This window comes from Dermacentor silvarum, chromosome 1, assembly GCF_013339745.2.
Source record: "Dermacentor silvarum isolate Dsil-2018 chromosome 1, BIME_Dsil_1.4, whole genome shotgun sequence".
Taxonomy (NCBI): domain Eukaryota; kingdom Metazoa; phylum Arthropoda; class Arachnida; order Ixodida; family Ixodidae; genus Dermacentor; species Dermacentor silvarum.
In genome coordinates this window covers 135,211,343-135,235,086 of record NC_051154.1, presented here as the reverse complement: position 1 = coordinate 135,235,086, position 23,744 = coordinate 135,211,343, and the positions used below count along the sequence as shown (strand labels likewise).

Below are 23,744 nucleotides of genomic sequence, written 5' to 3'. Positions count from 1 at the left end.
TTTTGTGAGCTGCTTGAAGTCAAGTTCTATTTGTAATTACCTTAGTGGATATCTTGTACAATTTCGAAAACAAGTGAATGGATCTATTACTTCTAATTTCTTAGCGCCTTCTAACTTATTCCTAATGTTATTATGGCACTCTTACAAGTCTCTGATACCGTTTGAAGTCGTGGTGCATTGCGTGTAAATGGTCGCAAGCTATTCAAGTACAATATTTCCACCGTCTTTTGTTTGATAGACTGTTTCTTTATCTTCTGCTGCCGCCTTTCTACTGGACGTATCACGCGAAGCACTTTTTACTTCATCCCTAGATACCAATCAATCAGTCAATGAATCAATCAAATCACTTTTACAGCGAAGCTGTATATGCTAGGGGAAACCAAAATCCGTCCGTCCGATGTGCGCAGAAACTATCATCATCAGCAATGGCTCGAGCGTCGTCCTCTTCTTCCACAGCTGGCTCGTTGGCGCCCCTCGGTGCAACTGCGCGAACGCGCTCGTGCCACTGCTCCCGCGTTTGTCGTCGTCATCTTCTTCCACAGCTGGCTCGGTTGCCGCTGATCATTCAAGCGTAGAATTTCACCTCTGTCGTCGTAATGAGGAGGCCGCGTTTACGGTGGTATGAGCCATTGCTTAAGGGGGTATGAGCGATTCATTGTCTTACGTGACGGTGAGATTTAATTTTGAAGCAATTTAATTTTGAAGAATCGCAAGCGGCAATGCGCAGCCGATCGTGTGTGTAGCCTCGTTAAGAAATACAGAGACGTAACCAATAATTGAGAAAGACTTTAATGAACCGCCGGGATTAACCCAGTGATAAACACCGGGGCCGCACGTTTCAGCTTCGCTGGTTACCTATCTGTACGGAGTGCTTGGGCGGTGATTTTTTTAGTCAACATCTAAAATGTTGAGAGCGCAGACATAAAGCCAAAATACAATGTATTTACGGAGTCTGCGAACACGATGGCTGCATGCCATCCTATGCGGAAATGTACAATAAATATACTTGGTACAATATGTATTCAAAAATGGCTGTTGCTGTTCTAGCCACACAAGGGATTTTCATACATGACCTCTGCAACTGCTTGTAATCGTGGCTACGTGACTGTCACGGGTAGTGTACAGTTGTGTATATAATTCCTCTTCGGTCCTGCTGATACCTTTAAATTTGATTGTGATATATTGCCCTGCTTATTAATGATTTCATAGCCTGTTACTGCTAATGCCAAGTCTCCTTCTTTCTGATTTCACGCCTGCCCCGTTTTTACTTCTCCCTAAACCTTTGCAATGTTGTAATTTCAATTATCACTTATTTTCCACTTGTTGACCACTTTTGACAGTTCAGCCAACTCGAACTTATCCCTTGGGGTGGAGAATTTCATGCTCTGTCGCTTCTTTATTAGGTCCTTTGCCATTTATGGGAGCTTGCCTGTTCACTGTGTTGATGTGCTACCCCTAAACCTAATTGCAGCCTGTGAAATTATTTTTGTTAAGGTCTCATTCATTCCTTGTATGCTACCCTCCTTGTCCTATGCTAAAGCCTCACATTTATCTAGAGTACTTTCCCGAAAGTCGTCCGCTTTTCCTCCGATTGCTATCAAGTTGGCCTCCTTTTTCATGAATAATTTTCCTCTGTCGTCGTCAAATCTAGAATAATCCTGCACTCCTCTCGCCAGTGATCACTTTCATTTACCCTGCCAAACTCTTTTATATCCTGCACATGGCGGAATCGGTACAAAGTATACAGTCTACTTCAGTTCTTGTATCCCCGTTTGGGCTTTCCCATCACCACTTCCGATTACTGTGTTTCCGGAAAATGATATTGGCTATTGGCAATGAAGTTGTTTCTGCTAACTTTACCAATATGGCTGTTCTACTGCTTCTAGACTCGACAGAATATTTCCCGACTAATTACCCCCCCCCCCCCCCACCCTATTTTCGCACTGAAATCGCCTATGACTGACAGTATGTTGAGATTTTGGCATTTCTCGATCATTCTCTGCCAATACATACGTCAATGTTAAATGTGGCGTGAACAGATTGGGCGTATCACTACAGCTACAGAGAGATTAAAAAGGCCGAGAGCAGCGAAACAGACCACACGAAGAAGTAGTAACCTCTAGTCGACCACATCCACCCGGCCCTTATCGAGCAGTCCTACTATACCGTACGATTAGAGACGGTTAGCAAGTAATATTAAACGTTGCCCCTCGCTGCAAGAGGAGACAAAACACCTCCCACTTGAGAGTTCACAGTCCCTGCAGGAAGATCAAGTCATCCGTGCTAGAACTCGGAGCCACTGTTTACGCATTTGAAGTAGTCTAGAGAGCTTTGTGATTATCGAAAGAGCCCTAGGCAGTCTAACAAGTAATATTTGGCATTGCAATGAGCGTGACAAGACAAACATATTTGTGACATCGTACTATACCTTGTGTCGTCATGCCAGAGTTTGCGCTGACAGCGTGCTCGTGTGGTGCCGTAGGGAGGCTTCTAGAGAACTGAGCCCTTATTCACAGCTTTCTTGTGAGTATATACGTATATTGACACGTTTAGAGGTACTGCTCAGTCTGTCTGGCCTCTATGTGGATGGTCTCGAGGAAGGAGTGTAGTGAACAGGGCTGGAACTTTGTCGTAACGACTATTTGCCGTTGTTCGGATAGCATCGGTAATACCACTGCCGCAATGCGGGCTCGTCGGTATGTCATCTTGGAATACTGGTGTAGCGAGAGCAAGGGCGCCATAACGTAAACTGATTCCAAACTGTTTTGATTCCACTTCCTGCAATCAGCCTCCACGATTGGTCAAAACATTTTCGGGCCACTCCCAACTTCGCCTGTCTGTCACGCGACGTCACGAAAACCGCGATAGCTCCCCATCTGATATAACGTGTACACACTGAATATGCATGATTAAACCGCACAAAAGAAAAATAATCATTCCTGATTCGACGCCTTTTCACCATTAGCCCTCTGCTATTGGTCCAATGTTTTCTGGCTATGCCCACTTCGCCTGTCTGTCCCGCGACCTCACAAAACCGCGAAAACTCACCACGTCAAAGTGAGGTGTACGCGAAAAAAAAAAGCATTAATATGCCGAACAAAACTGAAAATTTTTCTGAATAGCCATACACTGCCCCGTTCCGAAAGGAATAGAAGATGGCTGCCCGCCGATCGCTCAGGTCCTCGCTACTCGCACCTGCCGGTGAGCATGTATTTATTTGCGCATGATAAACCATTTTGCGTGGCAGTAAAACGTTATCGAGCCCTTTCAGCATGCACACGACATCGCTCTGCCAACTCTATCTTGCTGAGTATCCGTTTTAGCAGCATTGTTATCCTTCCGTTGCACGCCGCCGCCATTTTCGGTCAGCCACCGCAAGCTAAGTAAGGCGAAGCGGACCAATCGGAGAAGCCGGCACCACCCTCTTCATGCGGTTATCTATTTTCACTGTGCTGGCTTGGCCCCATTGAAACCCTCTCTACTATAGAGCGTGCTCTTCGCCTCTTGTCAGCCAATTATATAAGAAAAACCGCTGAGTGTAGACAATGTTATTGGTTTTGAAAGCGAACAAAGGTGACCTCCTATAAACGAGGAGAGTGTTTGATTTGGTTGTTCAGGCAACGTGGCGGATCACCGCCCGATGCTTGCGTCGGTGGTTACGTACATTTGGCGTCAGGAGTTTGGAATTATTTTACGTTATAGCGCCCCAAGATGAGGACACAGACGAGAACATAAGCACGCAGACGCTAGGTTAACTTCCAACAGCAATCTTTATTTCCAGGACGTAGAAAAGCCATCAAACCCCAAAAGGTGCTGCGCGACTACTCGCGTGGCACTTTTCGCGTGCTTTTGCGGGATTCTTTGAGTCGAAGAAAAAGCTTTTATGTAGCACGTATATAGCAACAGAAAGATGGATCGCGAATTTTTCATGATGGCCTACAATTTTCTCATTGAAAATTTTGCTAAGCTTGGAATATTTGAGAAGTTATTTAGTGAATAATACCTAATTATGTAATTAGGCGAAATACAACGAACAGTCTGACTGGCTCCAAGCGACGGCAAACAACATTACCATGGTTGTGTCCAGCTACGTGGTACTCGCATATTCTTAATTTTGGCACAGGTCTCGTGGGACACCCTGTACATTCAGACAATCTTGTCTGAATATCATACACAGCCCAAGCAAGGAGCCCGCGGCTGCATACACCCGACATACATGACGCGTTTAACCGTTGGAAAAACGGCGCGTCGCTACATTTCTTCAATGCTAATCGCATTAGCGCCGACATTCATCGTGGGATGGGTTCTGCCGGAATTCTTCTCGTAAATACGCGCCATGAAGTTCACTTGTGACTTTCTGTTTTTTATTCCGAATTTGCTGCGGTGTTAATTCTTAACGCAGGAATTTTTATATGGCTTACAAGTGTGCACAGTAGTCATAAGTAACAGTACTCGCGCGAAGAGCATTAGGCAAGGCACGACTAACACGAGCGTGACTTCTTGCGAGGGCTCGAAGCTGAGGAAAGGCATGCATGTTATACTTTGATTAGTCTCCTGATCGGTCGTTAGTGTGTATCACTGTCTTATACCGTGGTGCTCGTCTGATCTCGTGCAGGCAAGGAGATCAAGAGCTTCAAGTGGGGCGAGCTGGACGAGGTGGAGCGCGCACGCATCTGCCACAACTTCACCGAGGGCGACAAGGTGCGCCAGGAGCTGTACTCGCCGCTGTACAACGGCACCAACCACTATCCGAACAACACCGAGTGCACGCGCGTCATTCGCGCCCCCTACAACCACATGGTGCGCCTGGACTTCCGCGACCGCTTCCACCTGGAAGAGTCGCCCACGTGCGAGTTCGACTACCTGGAGATCCGGAACGGCGCGTACGCCTACTCGCCGCTCGAGGCGCGGCTCTGCGGCGAAACCTTCCCCAAGCCCGTGCAGTCCGAGGGACGCCACCTATGGCTCAAGTTCTCCTCGGACGCCAGCATCGAGTACACGGGCTTCAAGGCAGTATACACCTTCAAGCCGGCGCCCAGTGAGTGAAGGCGCGTGTGCTTGGCGCGGCGCACGATGCTTTTCTTTCTCGAGAGATTCGCTCCCATAGAAGAGGGAAGTCGGCGCAGGCCGCTAAGTGCTCTAAATTAAAAGCATTATGGGGTTTTACGCGCCAAAACCAGGATCTGATTATGAAGCAGGCCGTAGTGGGGGGGGTTTGCATTTCGCCCCCATCGAATTGCGGCCGCCGGGGCCGGGATTTGATCCCGCGACCTCGTGCTTAGCAGCGCAACGCCAAAGCCACTAAGCAGCCACGGCAGGTTCTAAATTTGAAGTAGACAGGTGGGGAAAAAGTAAGTCCTGAGGAGTGTTCCCTGTTCCCTTGCTGTCAATTTAAATTGTAAGTCTGCCTAGATTGCAGTCCTAAATTATAAGAAACAGTTGCCTTCATTGACCGTGTTCTTCAAGCAGCATGCCAACACAGGTGGCCGAGGGCACTGGACTTCCAGTAAATACACATGTGAGACAACGAAAAACGTTTGACTGTCAAAGAAAACATTCCATTAAACGCATGCACGCACACGCACGCACGCACGCACGCGCGCACGTACATCAACGACCACCGACACTTGTTACACAAGCGCGAATACAACTCGTAGGGAAAGGACACGTCTTCTCTGGAGCCAATATTCGATAATAAATCAACTTAAGACCGACCCCAGCCGAGCCGCAAGCCAAATGCGGGAGCACGGGCGCGCAATTTTCATCCGTCGCGAAAGGACGTGTGCTGAAGCACGCCCTCTCCGTAATTCCAATGCCAGCTGTGCCACGAGTCCCACAATTCCTGCTGCCCCATAATTGCGACACGGTCACTAGCGCCCGCTTGAAGAACTCTCTTGGGTCCGCCACTATGCCCGCTTGAGAAATGCTTGCGCTGACTGCGTAAATGCGCTGCACTCATTTATTCGTTTGTCGTCTCGCTGTATGGTTGCGCGCGCCGGTCTTGGCGGAGCCAGTGATCAATTCTTGAGCTCACGCGCTTTGCAGGAGCAACATTGGCAAATCATATTGTTATTATGCTGATTATGCTCTCTCGTGTTACTTCAACTTAAAGAAAAAGTTCTTTTTTTCTTTTCCCCCTTTTTTTTCCGCACAATTACCACAACCACGGGCGCAAATTCAGTACAAGCATATTTAAATATATCGCTCTAAAAATTTCTCGAATTTTCTCATTGAAATTTACTTACAATAGGCATTACTAAGGGATATTCCACTAACTGTGAATAATAAAACGGGCAGTTTACTTCACACGCGGATCCAAGGAGGGGAAATCACTTTCTGAACAGACTGATGCACGGGTTGCCAAGAATTAACGTAACTTCTCTTGCGGCGAGGTCTACTTTAGACGCGCACAATGTGCTAGTAGAGCGCTTACTTTTATATCTTTTTTACGATTTTAGGAAATTTTTCGCTTCAATATCGAATCTAATATCAAATAGTTTCATGAGGAACGAAAGATCGTGACCCTTGTAAGTGCAAACAGAGTGAGTTTCAGTAAATAATACTTTAACTAAACTGATGTAATACATCTGTTAGAAGGCAAGGAAGAAGACGTGTTTGGTCAGGTAACTAACTGCAACATATTATAGGTGGAGAGCGCTGCTCTTCTTATTACCTCCAGAACTGGTGCCTTTCAGTCTCGGCTCAATGTTTTCGTTAGATGTGTATTAAGAACTCACATTTGGGGCGGCCTTGTAGTGTGTTTACTTTTGCCCGATAGGCATAACAACCCAAAAGTACGTTGCGTTTTCTTCTTCCATAAGCAGTGCAAATCAAGAACAATTATAACGCATCACTTTGCTTCTGCTTAGTTACGTAAAAATCGGCGCCTTCAAAATAGTACCAAATCAAAATTCAGCCGCTTCTGCCGTTTGTTTGTTTGTTTGTGCGTGCGTGCGTGCGTTTCTAACCTGTTTTTATCATCTTTCATTCTTTGAGTACAATCTTGGTAGGTCGCTACGGGTCAAGTGTGCGTCAACGCGCTTGACTCGTAGCTACATTTCCATTGTTCCCCATAACTATTGCACTGCATTCAACAATTTTTCACAGTGACCTTTCAGTATTATAAGTGCAGGTACCAGTTGCTCTCACAAAAGAATGCGCATTGAATTGAAAGTAAGGACTAGGATAACGAAAACCTGAACTAAATCTTGAAACACGGACCCTAAGGCGCGTGTTCCTTTGTGAAATGCTTCGAAAAAAGTTACGTACAGATAATGGATAATGTTCCTTTTCTAGAATGGCCTCATTGTGTGCTTCATAAAAAATGATGCCTTTAAATTATTTTCAGTACTTTAAAGAACCATTGTTCAATAAATTCATCGGACAGTGAAAGATGACCATTGGATAGCAAATAGAAATCCGAGCTTCTGTAATGCAGCATGAATTTTCTGTGTTGAAAGGCAAAATGCAATTAAAAATAGCACTGAGTGCTTGAAGATGGCATATTACATTATTGCTAATCGTTGTATGTCCCTTCTTTTTGACATAATGGCTTTATATATATATATATATATATATATATATTGGCCCAACGTCCTCATTCTTAAAAGTAAATTTCCGCAATACCGTTAGAACAATTTAAGTTAGAGGCTGATTTACCAAAAGGAGGCCCTGCAATACTTTCCTAGAAGCTACAGACTTCTTTATTTCTTGCTTCGGGCCTTTGTTATCATGTTATACCTGCTAGCATTCTGCACAGTACAGGCCAACACCTGCTATATATATAACATTTGGGCCTGCGCGTCACGTGACAGGACGTCATCATGGCAGGCTGACGCTCTTGTTTCAAACTACGCCTCGAAAAAGACAGAAAGAAAGACCGCACCGAGGGTCTGGCGTCCAGCTATGAATTTACAGGCTTTTTTTTTTGGCCTACAAGCATATCGCCTCAAATCAAAGCCCGCGCGCCATCAAATAGGTGTGCACAAGGCCGGTACTCCATTGCGCGCGCGTGTTCGTGTGCGTGCGTGCATGTGTGCGTGTCGCTACAAAGTCCACTGATAATAAAAACGTGAGATAAGAAGTCATAGGCACACGGACCTCTCTACCTTCGCTGAGGTGTCTTTAGGAATGACTTATCAACGAAACAACCGATATACGCGCACTATCCGAGTTGTAGATACAATCTAGCACCTACACTTAACGTGATCAAATTTGAAATGCGCGAGTGAGCCATGGCAGGGTGTGAGCGGGCACATTAAATGTGATGTACAGTCTTAAAAAGAGCTTCCGATCAGCGCCCTACTGATTAATTGCTGTAGTCGAGATTCCACTGATTTTTCCGTGCTTCCGCTTCCTCCGCCCAACACTCGGCTTGTAAGTCGAACTCCCTCCTGAAGATGAAAACAATGACGTCAACATCAAGGTAACCGAAATTAAAGCAATCGACGCTAGCTAACCGCCTCTGGGTCAATACGCAGGACCGGCAAAAAGCACCGGTATAGTATATACGCGCCAACATTCGCACGGCAGGCGACTTTCATTTCGCGAGTGTGTCTGACAGCCGTTGAGTTTATAAGAGCGATCATCTTACACAGGAGGCGAATTGATGCGGCGTGAATCGACGTGCACGCCACCCTCTTCTTCGGCTGCCATTGTCGGCGCCGCCGCGAGCCGCGCGGGTCGCTCGTCAAACGCCGAATATATTGTGGGGAATGCCGAGGCGTGACTCCCTCCGTGCATGATGAATGGACCGCACTCGGCGCGTCTCTCAGCGCCGATTTATTACCGGTTCCGTCGCTGCTTTCGAGATCTGGCTCAGTTCGGGAGTTATGAACTCAGCAGTGAGAAAACGTGGACCTAAACTCTACGCGCGCACTGCCAAGACGTCGATGCGAACGTAGCAAATTGTATCGGGTCAAGCAAGGAAACCTACAGGCACGGTGCACGAGGCAAACAAGGCGTGATTCAAGTATATATCAACGTTGGCTAACGGACAGGTCGTAAACGAGGCTGGCTGGCGGTGTCGACAGAGAAGCAACAGACGTGGGCGGCCGGCTAAATGCAGTCGGATACGCCGCCGTAGTTGGAGCCGGAGGAAAAGAGAGCTCACGGGGTGGCTGGCCAGAACAAAGTGTTGACACACGAGTGGAAAGAGCAGTCGTCTTCTGAAACAACGAAAAGCATAGGATAACAAATTTGTGCACGCGCCATAGTACCACGTGGGTTCAGCTCGCGTCCGCTTGAAGGAGTTTCGGACCACCGCTATTTTGTGTTCGTGCTGGTTACGTTATTCGTCAGTGTCTATTATTTCTAGCGTCGGTCAAGCCACTCCGGCGCACGCAGTTTTCACTTCTTTTCTGTTGAAGGCGTAGGTGAGCTCTATAATAAGTTAACACGTTGTATTTTTTACATATTTGTGAAAATCGAGGTGGTTACAGGCTGAAAACACAATAATAACTCGCCACTTGTCGCGTCCCTGTGTGGTGGCCAAAGGGCCGAACCTTTTTAACGACACTGTCGCCGCCTTCGAGAATTTATGCGCTGCTTGTTGTTAAACGGAACCAGTTTCACACACCGTCTCCACTCCCGCTATACATTCTTGCGAGGACTTCCAAGAGCAAGCTCAACCACGATTACGAACAGGACACTCGTATTGAGAAACAAACTACCTCGTCAACACTCGATTAGACATCCTGGGTGATACTTGCGCCACGACAAATGCGCACGAGGTAACGACGCCGGATATTTATTATGAGCATATTTAGCACTTAATTGAATCAGGGTTCTGATCGCAATCTAGGTTCGTTTTTTTTTTTTTTTGCTTTTTCTTTTCTCATCTGGTTGAACTTTCATACGTTTCACCAGAGTTATATTGCTCAAGAAAAAAAAAAGTTGTGCGTATATTAAATAAAAACTAGAAGTGACTGCCAGGCCACAGACCTGGCATGCTACACTAGTTTAAGAGTGAAACTTAAGGGGACACAAACATATAGAATACATTACACATCAGCTGCACGCGAACCGGCGCACACAGTGCTACATAACTGTAGACTCCTGAAGACCTGTTTACCATAGCAAAACCAGAAGAGCCTTCATGATGCGTATCTACCAATGAAGCTCTTATTCAAGGAATGTCTTTAGTCTTTCGTGGACAGCAAAGCCCACGAAAACTGTTTCCATGCTCACACGCGCACGACAGCTTCAGTTTTGCGTGTTTATCGACATGGTTATACTGTATAAGACGATGTTGGCGCCAAGTGCTGGTGCAGGTTACCCATTACCACCTGGAAAAGTAGACATGTAATACAGACGTCCACAAACAAATAAGTAGCGGTCGTAGACCAACAAAAAGCTATAAACATAATGCACGGCATGTTCTACATTGCAAAGGTGAAAAACGAAACACACCAACACATGTTAACCACGGAAGAGAAAAAAAATACATACAATTTCACTGTTTTCAAAAGGAAAACGAAACGCAACATGAAATATCTTCCTGGTGGACGAAGCGTAATTTGGAACTGTGGGCAAAGAAAGAAAAACATAACGCTGTCGCTTAACGGATTTGGCTTAGCCAAATAAAATGTGCTAAGTTGTTGTTGTTGCTGTTGTTGTTGTTGTTGTTGCCTCAAAACATGTGCTAAGTCTCACTCGCATGGCCATAAATAAAAACTTCTTCTTTCTAGGGTTTTACGTGCCAAAATCAGTTCTAATTATGAGGCACGCCGTGGTGGAGGGCTCCGGATCATAAATAAAAACTAAAAAAAAAAAAAAAAAACTCGCGACCTGATTAGAATCCGGGTTGTTTTGTTTTGGTGCCTGTCTCCCAAGTACTGGAATTTAGCTCTTTCCGTGAAATTGTTGAATGCGCTTGGCCCAACTCTGCGACAGTATATACCAGTAGTAGTGATCCGCGAGGTGCTTGAGGAGGAGATTTGCGACATGGCACCACAAATACGAAGCATTTAAGTGTGATTATTATTTCAACGTATGGTCTGCAATAAACTGCACAAAGAAACTGCGTTTCGTTCAACAAAATCGCAACTCGTCGTCAAAGTAGACTGAGTCGAAGACATGGGCCCCAAGCCAGAGGTGCGCGGTTTGGCGCATTCAACCATGCTTAAACTCGATCGCGAGCATCGCCACTGTCCAATGAGAGGGCGCGTGAGGAGTGATGTGCGGAACGAGGGGGAAAGGCCAAGAGAGCGTTAAAGCATATACCAATCGAGGTGGTGGTCCGAGGGGACATTCGAGTTCGGATTCGATGACCCGATGATTGCATGCGCAGACATCGTGTACATGCACCGGCATCTGTCGCTGCTACTTTATTGTTTTATTGCGATAGCAATTTTATGGAATCCAAGCGGATTTCTGCCGTCGGCGTCGTCATCGCCGTCGCCGTGAGGTTCCGTATGACGTCAACGGCGATGAAATCGTCGTCGCGCGCCGTATGCTGTATGTGCGAGTGAAAGCGCGCGAGGGACGCGCGCTTTCACGGGGAGCGAACGCACGGCGGAGGGCAAACGCGTGTTCTGCGCCGTGCTCCCTGAAGGGCTGCAGAATTAAGTGTCTTTTTCCTCCTTTACAATCACCATATATATATATATATATATATATATATAGAGAGAGAGAGAGAGAGAGAGAGAGAGAGAAAGAGCAAACGCGACTCTTCTGTCGCGCGAAAGGCCGTGGGGGGACGGGAGGGAGGGAGGGGAGGCGACGTTTAGCTGCGGCACCACATGCGAGAGAGAGAGAGAGAAAAAATTACTTAATGAAAGGCAGGGAGGTTAACCAGGACTGAGCTCGGTTGGCTACCCCACACTGGGGGAAGGGAAAAGGGGAGAGAGAGATTAAGAGAAGAATAGAAAGTCCGCTGTGGATATCGCCGACGTAGCGACAGATCTCTGCTCTATCACTGACGATCAATCAGTCCGGGTCATAGACGGTCACTCAGTCCTGTAGTTTTTAAAAATCGCAGCAGCGCTTTTGTGGCCTTTTGCAGCTGTGATATTCGAGGCCATGGTCCCAAGAACTTGCTCAAAGTGAACAGTCTTCTATCTAGCCTATTGAGAACGTTGCAGAGGTCATGTCTTTTGTTTTGAAAAGATGGGCAGTAGCACAGTAGCTGTTCTATAGTCTCATCGACACCGCAGGCATTACACTCGGCGCTATCAGCCATTCCAATCAAACACGTGTAAGCATTGGTGAATGCAACACCCAAGCGTTAGCGGCACAGGATTGTTTTCTCACTTCGCGGAAATCCAGGCAACAGCCACAGCTGCATAGATTGGTCGAGAGAATGCAACCGATGCTGGGTGAATTCAATTGTATGCCACTTCTCCAATGTCATACTGTGCGCTAGCTTGCTTAGGTGTTGGGCTGCGTCAGTCCTCGTTAAAGGCACAGAAACAAGATTTGCTCCTTCGTGTGCTTTCCTAGCAGCTTCGTCGGCGATGTCGTTGCCGGAGATACCGCAATGACGCGGCAACCACTGAAACACGACGTCGTGTCCTTTTGTGATCGTATGGTGGTGCATTTCTCGTATCTCCGAGACGAGTTGTTCGCAGGACCCGCGACGAAGAGCTGACAAAAGACATTGTAGGGCCGCCTTTGAATCACATAATATTGGCCACCGATTAGCCGGTTGGTTGTTAATATAATCTATGGCACCTCGGAGGGGCAACAAGTTCCAATGGTGCCACGTGAGAAGTCTTGTATGTGATGCTCATTGATCGTGATGGCATAACCACTGCGCCGGTGGAGCTGGTCTGAGTGGAACCAAATGCGTAATTATATAAAAACGTTGCTAGGCGACAAGGTGGTAAAGACTTCCGACGCTGCTCGACGAGTGTCCCGTTCTGATCTCGTCGAAAACCTCTGAGTGGCCCCCAGAGGAACGGGCAACAGTCACCAACGCCGCGCGCGTTCGGTGCGAACGTGGGCAAAACGCCGACGGCGTTAACAACAGTTCTGCGCGTTGCTGGTGCTGCTGCATGTCGAAGTTTATACAGCTGATAAAACTACTAACTGACACTGTATAGCACTCTACTAATTTGCTATCGCAATTGATGCTTCGCCTTTCGGGTGAAACTGCGACTTTTTATGAGCGCAGAAGGGTCCAGGCTACATCTCCGCTAAAATGCATGCACTCGCAAACCACAAGTAGAGTGTACTAGATTGGGGAGTGGGTCCAACGAGGGCTCTGCGCTGAAGCATTTTTTATGGAAAATCCAGGTGGCGCCACCATCACTTTCTTCCGAATGAGCAGCCCCGCTCACCGGCCGGACGCATGGAGCTTTGACAGGCGGACACTTGGTGGCGGTAACACTGAGATTATTTCCCACCGATCTATTGTAAACAAAATGAAAAAAGAGCGGCGGAAAGAACGCAAACGACGCAACAACGACGGTACATCGAGCAGACGACAGCTACTCAGCCCGCGAGCTCGCCTCAGCCAATGAGCGCTGCCGAAACAGCCGGAGCCAACGTTTATTGGCCGGAGATTCAAAGAAGGCGACGGTAGCGCCGCCACACTTTCTGTGTTTTTGCTTCACCCTCGCTGCTTGTTAAAGGGACACTAAAGGCAACGACTAAGTCAAGCTAAAGTAATGTATTAGTGCACGAGTATCTCTAAAGCGTCAATATTATCGCGAGCAGAGCCTTAGTAAGAGAGAAATTAAGGTAAATGCAGGACACGATTAGCGACTCCCCCGGGACATTCAAATACTCGCCCGATGACAAAGGCACTCCTCATTTAAATTCTGTCTCTAGTATTGAACCACTCATTATAAAAACATCATTGTACTGTATTATAAGAAGAAAGAAAATACTACTTCACCAGTTCTATTACACTTTTACGAAAAAGAACTAACTGACATTACACCGTTGACAACGACGTGGGCGGTCAAAACGTTTCGTGTTCGCTCGACTCTGCGCCGCCCGCACTTTCGCGTTTCAGTTTTTCTGTTATCGTGTAGTGTTGCGCTTGTTTTTCTGGCTCGCGAACCTCGCACTAACTGCAAGTAGCAGAGAGTTCCACTTCCATGCGACGTCGCGGAATGCCCGAACGGTCTACGCCACTCATGGAGGAAGGAAAAAAAAAACTGAAAAATTTTTTACCTCCATGACGCCACTTTACCAAAATCAGCTGCAGCGGCGCACCGTACCGCCATCTGTCGGGCGCCGTTACACTCACCAACGGCAGAAAATGGCGTATGCAACGTCACCACTCCTCGGTTGGCGTGGCGGGTGATTTGAATTCCAATAAAGGTACTTGGACCCTTCAGATCCAATTTTCTCGTAAACTAAGTCTTTTCTTTGCACGAGACAAGGGTTCTGAGGTTTCTGGAAAAGTATTTAAACAGTCCACGTCGACTTAGTATTTGCGTTTAGTGTCCCTTTAAGGAGTCCGCTGGACCCACTCCCCCATTCTAGTACACTCTACCACAAGTGAGCGGAAAATGCGTGGTCTGATCAAAAAGTAATTTCCTCGCGTCTGGCTTTGCGCCACTCGAAACGCGAATCTCGAAAGGCCTCCGTGAAAAATGTAGAGGCCACTGTCACAGCTCTGTGCTACGCACGGTGAGATTGCGCAACACTGGTGGCCGAGAAATTTGTTAAAAGTGATAGCTTTCCTTGGCTCTTTCCCCCACTTTGAGGTTGTATGTCAGTTTCTGGCCGTTTATGTGACCGTAAGGGCGCCCTGCAACACTTTTATCGACGTCATGCAAAGCATTTCACATTAAAGGACACACATTTACAAATATTTTGCCGCAGGAAGTATTTTAATCCGTTCAGTAGAAGCGGAGTTCACGCGATTCAAATAAAGCCTTTCATCCCCACCCTGCTGATCCCGCTCCTTCTCCAACGGCTTGCACTGCAGAGGCTACGACAGCCGCAACTCTCCACCCACTGAACGGCGCGCAGTGTAAATTGCGTTTTATATGTTTACGTTTACGTAGGCGCCACTACTTCAAGTTTTCGAGCCTACGACACGCTGAACTAAACTTACACCCGCAATTACACCCGCCGTGGTAGCTTAGTGGCTATGTCATTGTGCGGCTAAGCACGAGGTCGCGAGTAATCTCCCGGCCGCGCCGGCCGCGTTTCCACGGGGGGTGAAATGCAAAAGCGCTCGTATGCCATGCATTGGTTGCACGTTGAAGAACCCCAGGTGGTCAAAATTAACCCGGAGTCCCCCACTACGGCGTGCCTCGTAATCATATCGTGGTTTTGGCACGTAAAACCCCACAATTTTTTATTTTATTTTAGAGAATGCATTACAGCTCAGTGTGTGCGATATTTCCAAGGACATAGTAACTTGACACCGCTGCGCTGTCACCAGCATTGCGCTGACGAATCGACCAAGCTGATTATCCTGTTGTGCGTATAGTATTGCGCGCAATTTACTCGCGAATGAGAATGCGGGGGAAATCTCTCCGCCGAAAGAAGTGAAACCCTGCACGGCGTGCGCGTACATCAGCTTCGTAACGACGGACGAGAAGCAAAGCTGGCGCGCATGTCCCGACCCCTGAATATTGTCGACCTTGCGCAAATCGATAGGTATTCCTCTTCTCCCTCTTCCGAGCAAAGCACAAAACTGCACCATCCCGCCATCGCCTGAAAGAAGTTTCTGGCTATGCCACTGGCGGACACGCATCGCGTAATGAGCGTCTCACATCGCCGCCTGTCAAAATGGCGTGCTCCCTGAACCGGATATTTGCAGGCAAACTTCGACTGCCGTGTACCTCCGATTGTTTCGTTTTCTTTAACAGCGACTATACATACTACACGCTCCCAACATCTTACCGAAGCTTCCACTTATAAGATCGTGTGCCTAAAAGTCGAATCACAATACCACCTGCGTGAGAGGTCGTTGAGCCGCGTGAAAAGGGATGCACCTATAATAATTTAGTGAGGGATACATTCCCGTAACGCGATTACTGGGAACCCCGTACCGAGGATTTAATACACTCATCTTGTACGAGGTTTGCCCCGAAAGCTTGTGTGGTATGCTAAAAAATTCATTTCACAAACTTTCAGATGCATTCATGGGGTGATCTTCAAAATACCCCCCCCCCCCTCCCCTTAGACACATTACACTGGTTCCACCTCTTCTTTCGTTGCTGGAAGCGCCATTGGAAGGCCTCCTCTGTTAAGCGCTTTAGCGGCGATGTCGTTTCCGTTTTACTTGTCGTCACATCCCCCAAATGCCACCCTCAGACCACCAGTTTACATTTTGGGGACAAAAAGAAAGAAACGAAAGTCGCAGGGGACTACATCTGGTATGGAGGGTGTTCTAGCATTGTGATGGGAATGGCGTGCCAGAAACTGCCGCAATATCAGTGCACAGTGCGCAGAGGCATTATCGTGGCGTAGAATCTGATCGCAGGTGGCTGGCACATACGGTCTTTAAATCTTTCAGACGCTTCAGGACCTGCTGCACTGACAGTGTGCATGCCCTTCAGATACACTTCGTTGTGCACAATTCCAAGGCAGTCATGATACACACTCGACTAAGTTTTGCATTGCTCTCCCACACTTTCTTTCGGCCTTGACTCACCTTTATTTTCCACTCGTTGCTCTATCCTTCCTTCACCCGCCATGATGCCTCCCTAATTCGTCAGGCTCAAACTCTAACACTGGCGAATGACTCCATGCAACACATTATTGAACACCGCCGCGACCACCCGGCATGCCCGGTGTGCGGCGGCTATCTCGACGTTCGCCACACCTATTGGGCCTGGCCCCGTGCACACTCCTCGCCTTACTACCTCCCCACCTGATCCCATCTGTTCCTTTTTGTTGGGAGAGCTGCACCACTCCGGCTGAACCCCACCGAGCCGCCTTTTGGCCGCTCCTTGTGAACCACATAAGGCATGTCCAGGGCGCCACCACACCCCTCGCTCCGGGAGCCACTCACACGGCACTGAAGCGGCGGACGCCACGGGCGAAGACCCGCTTCAAATAAAGTTTGATTAATTCATTCTTTGCTCTATGACTTTAGGTCGATGTCGTATTCGTAAATTTAAGTTTCGTCACCTATAACGACCCTTTGCAACAATTCATTACTGTCGCCTGACGTTTTTCAATCAATTAAATATCCTTTTCATCGCAACCTTTGCTCAGTAATCAACAGTTTCGACACCACCTTGGCGCAACCTTTTTTCATTTCAGAATTTTCAGTCAAGATCCGGTGAACGGACGACTTTGCCAAACCAAGTGCTTCTGCTATCATTCTAAGAGTCATTCGTTGGTCAATGAGCACAAGAAAACGACCCGCCGCGGTGGCTTAGCGGCTATGGTGTTGAACTGCTATAAGCACGAGGTCGCGGGATCAAATCCTGGCCGCGGCGGCCGCATTTCGATTGGGGCGAAATCCAAAAACGCCCGTGTCCCATTCATGGGGGGCACGGTAAAGATCCCCTGGTGGTCAAAATTAATCGGGAGTCCCCCGCTACGGCGTGCCTCATAATCAAATCGGGGTTTCGGCACCTGAAACCACAGAATTCAAGTCATTCAATTCACAAAAGATCGCACACGATCGATGTTTTCATCTTCGCACGAGCTGGAGGGGCGTCCTGGTATTGCATCCTGGCGGTCCTCACGGACTTCCCGAAAACGCTGGTGCCACATGAACTCGGTTCTTTCCTTTAAGGCATCCTTTTCATAGGCAGTTTGTAAAAATTTATGAATTTCTTAGAAATGTGATATATATAATTTGTTCTATCCGCTCATCAATCTCCATTTCGACAAAGAATAAAAATGGGTTGCAGAAACAGCGCACGCATAAAATTCTGCCTTGTCATACAGCAGTCCTTCTCGTACTAGAGGTCAACCGAGTCATTTCAAGTGGAAAGAGTGACAGAGCGGCACCGCTACGTCCACTCAATCTCCGATTTTTTGCTGACTCACTGCATGAACTTTTTGAACAGACCTCGTACACCTAGCTCATTTCCTTAAGTTGTGTATTATCCCATGGTAAACATAAATGCATCTTTCGGAGATGCAAATGTACAATGTTTTAAAACACTATGGCGGAGCTATACGATTTCACACATGTTGGAAATATTGTCGATACTGTGTCCTGTCATTGTTAATGTAATAGTGCCGTTTCCGCAGATTTACACACGACATGAATAACTACACGTAATATTACGTAACACTGTACATAATTCATGCTAGCATAGTAAGTTCTTAGTATATTCTTTCTTTGGCTGATAATGCATTCTTCTCTTCTCTTTCAGAGACCCATGAGCCACCACCCGAAGGTAAAAAACTTTCTTTTTCCTCCCCTCTTACGCAAGGTTGGTGTTGTCGTGTTGAAAGTTGATTACCGAAATCGGCACACTTGCTTTGGCACATTGTTAATCGCTCCTTTGGTCGTCTTGTCTTCTCTTCTTGACTTCTCTTGTCTGCCTATCTCGCAATCACATTCATCTTGTCTTTAAAAGTGTGACTTCAGAGTATTTAGAGATATTACGGACTGAAGTAAATGTAGTACACGCTCTTAGGTGTCAGTGGCCGCCACACTCCAAGAAAGGTTTGCACCCTTTTGGGGTTTATCTTGTTCCGTGATCTATCTTTCGTGCATTTCCTTTCTTTAACGCTGCGCACCCATGGTATACTTACAGATCACGAAAGGCGTGCGTGTAATCAGTGTGACACAGTGTTCTTGGCAGGAAAGCAGCGAGCGCAAAGTTTCGAAGAAAGGAAAAGCAAGCCAGACACATGGCAATTATTATTTGGAGACAAGATACGGCCCAAATAGAGTGTATGAACGGCCGAGCCATCTTCACACTGTGTTTCCAATCTCTATTTGCCGTCTGTGTACTATACTGATTTAGATAGAAGTACGTTTGAAATTTCTTACATGTACAGCCTCTAGAGTCTGTACAGGAGTACGGTTATCTAGGTCAATTACTCACAGGGGAGCCTGATCATGAGAAGAAAACTTACAGAAGGATAAAAATGGGTTGGAGTGCATACGGCAGGCATTACCAAATCCTGACCGGGGGCTTACCACTGTAGTTGAAAAGAAATGGGCCCAATCATTGTACACTGCCGGTGCTAGCATACGGGCCAGAAACTTGGAGGTTAACAAAGAAGCTAGAGCACAAGTTAAGGACTGGCAAAGAGCGATGTAACGAAAAATGTTAGGCGTAACGTTAAGAGAAAGACCTTTTTTGAAAATCACAAGTACAGGATCGTTAAACGGCTGTATGGAACTTCGTACGCCAGCGCGTTTGACATCTCGAACGACGCTTAGCGCCATGCCCTGAGCACCTCCACCGCGCTAGCGCTGTCCCTCACTCCACGTGCGGATACATGCCTCAGATGAGCTCATCGCGGCTTGTCTATGCCGGCAATTACAGCCCGCTTACTGTTCCTGAAGGTAAGCGAAGTGCAATACAAACTCGATAACTATTCCTGACCGCGCTATACGTATAAGTGCAAAAGTCCTTTACACAACTTCGCCGCTTTGTTTCCCTCTCGATGCCCTCTTTTGTTGAGCGTTGGCCAGCATCAGCCTCAAGGGCACCTTGGCACACGTCGCAAATGGCGCGCAGAAATTTTCCGGTGCCTGATGGCGCACCGACGTACGTGGCTTATCGGGCTGCGATGAACAGTGCAGGGAGATATGGGGTGGGTGTCCTTCAAAGTGTGGGAGGCTCACAACAAACTCTGCTTAGAAAAACGACTAAGAAATATAAATAATAATAGATGGACGGCTAGGTCATTTTGGTAGCTGTAGAGAAAAAAAATCTTTGCTAACAAGGAAAAACCATAACCAAGAAACTAATCTGCCAGCATTACGGTAACCTGGTAGATAGAAAGCCACCTACGATACAATATCGAACAGCAAATAAGGAAATCAGAAATATATTATAACTCCCTAATGCCCTACTGTTCAAAACCAGGTCAGGCAACACCACGTAGATAGCACAAGGCCTCTGATAGCACTCTGATCCATGACGTCACGCTACCTGGCCCGAAATTTCCATTGCCAAGGCTGGTATGACGAAAGCGATGACGTGAAAATCACTGTTGCGTACTCGGGAGCATGCCCATTAGATTCTATGGCAGTCGGGCCTGGTAGCATGACGTCATGGATCGGAGTGAACAGGCCTTGTGCTATCTAGGTGGTGTTGGGTCAGGGCGTCTGAGAACGCGGGGTCATTGGCGAACATTTTCAGATGAAGACGATTAGTGCATAGCGTGTGGAAATGGCGCAGAAACCATTGAGCATGTTGTCTTGGAAATTCGCAGTATCCATCCAGCTACACTTGCGAACGTAGTTAACCTGCCCGAGGCCTTTGCTTTTAAGGACAATCACGAGGATAAATAAATGCATCTGCGTGGGAGACTATAGTAAGAGACGGCTGGAACACTGAACGCGCTAAGGAAATGAAAATAAATATGCAATGGCGGCGAACTGTCTACAGGGTGGATTTTTTTTTTTTTTCATTGTACAGATTTCGCATTAAAAAACCATGAGCGTAGCGAATGTGGCGCTTTTGTAGGAGAGTTCCTAGACGAGGTGGACATATTTTGCTGACATTACGTGAGTTTCAAAAGACTAATTACCCAGAATTAGTTAATTAACTTTTTATTAGAACTTTGCCCCGCCCCCCCCCCCCCCCCCCCATGTTCTAATTTCGTTTTAGTTTTTTGATGACAGATTTGTAGGCAGACCCAGTTCAATGGTTCTACATTTTTTATTATTTTTATGTCTTTAAACTCGCACCTCATTTGAGGTAACGAACAAGCTGTTTACCCGCTCGTGTGTGGTTCTTTGTGCGAAACAATTGGTCCAGCAAGAACTGGTCTCGGAACCAATAGTTCCGAGCAGTTTACGGGGTTAGATCGCGACTAGGCACGATGTTTATGCTTATTAGTAAACATAGCTCCAATTGAAGTGAGGCTTCGACACACGAAAACGATCCGCTGAGAAACTTGCCGCATATAGGGGTTACTGTTAAAATAAACTGATGTTGTAAGTAAATGTGTTGCATGGCCGCGAGCTCGCAGACGGCCAGCGGCGTGCCGCTGCCTTTTCACGCTTCGGGCCAGATGACGCGGTAGCTGTAGCGCACAAGAAACCGAAAAGCCGGTGCGCGGGAACGAGCACGGCGTAATTGGTGCAGGAGAAGAAAAAAATAAAAATAAACGGGAGAAAAAACGAGAGGAGGGGGAGAGGGTGTGGGGGAGGGGCATGAACGGATACGGAGGAGGCGCTGAGTGGTTATTTGCATCATCGGTAGGGGGGAGGGGGTCTCGCTTATGGCGAGTCCTGACGCGGCGGCTCGGCGAAAATTGGCCATTTCTTAATGGTCCCCGAGAGCTGCTCGGTTGACCTCGTCAATCGGATTCGAGCGCGCCCCGCCTGCAGCCGGAACCCCAGGTGGTCTCGGCGTGTTAACCCCACCAGTCTCGCCGGCAGCCCGCCATGATGCGCTGAATGGACGCGCGCGAGCATGCCACATGGCGGGTAACACGGACGCCGCGCCAACAAGAGCAACCGCGGCGGCGGTGGGTATAATCAATCGATCCCGCGCATACACGGCGGTCGCATGGCGTTCTCCCTCAGATTGAGATGAGTCTTTATAGACGGCTTGTTCGGTTGTGGCTGCGTTGTTTATGCGTCCCTGGGGCGTTCCTGGCGTGTATGGATGGCGAAAGCGTGCCGCTAAGTTCGGCGTCTAAGGCCCCGGGCGGCCGCAGGTGCCCCTCACATCAACAGGCTATATGTAGGGACGATGCTCGCGTGGAGCATATTACGTGACTGCCCCCGGGCCTCAAACGGAGGCCACCGATCGAGCGGCACCCCCTGCACCGGCCAGGGAATATCCCCTCCCTCCCAGCACTCCACGTCACGTTTGTTTCCTCGAAGATTCCATTCCCTTGGCGCCGGAAGCCCGTGAGGCTCACAACAAAGTGCGTTGCTGGTACATTTGTACAAAGGAAGGAGAAAGGCGAACGAGAGAAATAAAAAAGAGAGTAGAACATTCACTGTGAATAAACACGACAGAAACGTGCGACTCTTACTCTTCCAACAATAGGGCTGCGCAAGTGCCAGTATATTGTAATAGGCCACATCTATTTCTTAGCGAAGCATAAATTGTACAAAATGTATGATAACATAGAACACATGATTTAATCGACTCTCTACCTTCAGCCTTACTCCAAATATAGGGAGCAACAATGCACGTGGCCTTACAGGCGATTCATGCCGAGAGGCAGGGTAATCGGTTTTGATATTTATGCACCGTTTTCCCAAGCACTATGGGCGAGAGTTGAGAAAGAAGGAGTAGATAAAACAATTTCTGGAGCCACGCGTTCATGCTTACAGGGACTGTATCCACAATGTGCTCGATCTAACTTGTCTCCAAAGCCTCGTCCATACATTCGCCTTGCCATCTTTTCAGAGTGCCTGTTCAACGTCGAAGGCAGCCACGGTGTCATTGGCTCGGAAGACATCAAGCCATCCCAGCTGGAACACTCCCGCCAAAACAAGCTCCCCCTGGAGTGCACATGGAGCATTCGGGTGAAGCCATCCTGGAAGGTGCGCAGACGTGCTATGTTTTTGTGTTACTTTCTTGAGCGTGCCAAGAGTTCTGAGTGAAACATTGAGATATACGACTAACATAGCGGTAAAACCACGTCCTGATACTATAGTAGTAAGTTCCGACCGACACCCGCTATTTGTACTTGCCAGATACATTGGCGCAATTATAACGTATCTCCATTGGAGAAGGCGACCAGAGGGTCGAGAGGGCGTACACTTCCTGCAGCGCAATATAGGGTGGACGAAAGTCGTCGCGGGAGCGTAACATGTTTCTTTGTCTTTCCTTCGTCTTTTCTTCTTTTTTTTCGGAGGGAGGGATTACGCCCAAACACAAACGAAAATGTTCTCAAAAAGGAACAAAAGTATTATATCAACATTCTTTCATGGCCAGTCAGCCGCCATCGGTATGTGCCAGGTCTCGAGAGATGGACAACGAGAATCCGCTGCGCTGAAGGCTGTCTTTGGGTGACGACGCTGATTGACGATCACAATTAAACTGACTGACGCCAGCCGTATGCCCAACGCATCGTCAGGCACTGGACGTTGACCTCAAACGAGAAGCCTTTTGTCGACCAGTGGCGGGCATCAAAGCCATATGCAGTGAGAGCCCTACCATTTCATGCAGCCGAGGACCTTTCATAGCAGCGAAGCGCGAGTTTTCATCACGTATCAGGAACCAGTAGTTTGAGCTATGTGCGGACGGCTGTGCTTGAAAATGTGTCCGTGTAGTGTCCGTGTAAGAACATTAGGAATGTCTTTCTGCGGTGTAGTACCTACCCAAACCTGTCCGTCATCTAGAAATACAAGGTGGTTGGTCTTCAAGTCTGGTCCCCCACGAACGCGCACAAACAGGTGGTGGAACAAGAGACCGATGAGGCACTGACCGAGCAGTGAACTACATGCATACCCCGAACTTCGATATCGCGAATGGGGATTTTGAGCTTTTGTATATTAGGCATGTGTTCATGAAAGAACAACAGGTTATTCGCTGTTTTACAATATATCGTACGTTTGACTTTACTTAGATTCCGCGCTGTTCTTTGCGGGCTCATTTATAGGCATCTGCTGAACAATGTGTTTTCTGCTGCCAGGTCGCCTTGCAGTCTTCCTTTGTGTAGTATTTTGGGCTAGCTATTGTTTGAAGCAGTCAGGGGGGGCGGGGGGGCGGTGTAGA

At 47.6% G+C, this 23,744-nt stretch overlaps 1 protein-coding gene across 1 annotated transcript in view; it reads left to right on the top strand.

The window, feature by feature from the left end:
• LOC119436074 (neuropilin and tolloid-like protein 2) overlaps positions 1 to 23,744 on the top strand; it is a 396,223-nt gene that overhangs the window by 315,962 nt on the left and 56,517 nt on the right. The window contains exons 3-5 of the mRNA XM_037702821.2: positions 4,616 to 5,038; positions 18,249 to 18,272; positions 22,431 to 22,567. Coding sequence (XP_037558749.1) covers positions 4,616 to 5,038; positions 18,249 to 18,272; positions 22,431 to 22,567 — 584 coding nt within the window. The remainder of the gene's footprint in view (positions 1 to 4,615; positions 5,039 to 18,248; positions 18,273 to 22,430; positions 22,568 to 23,744) is intronic.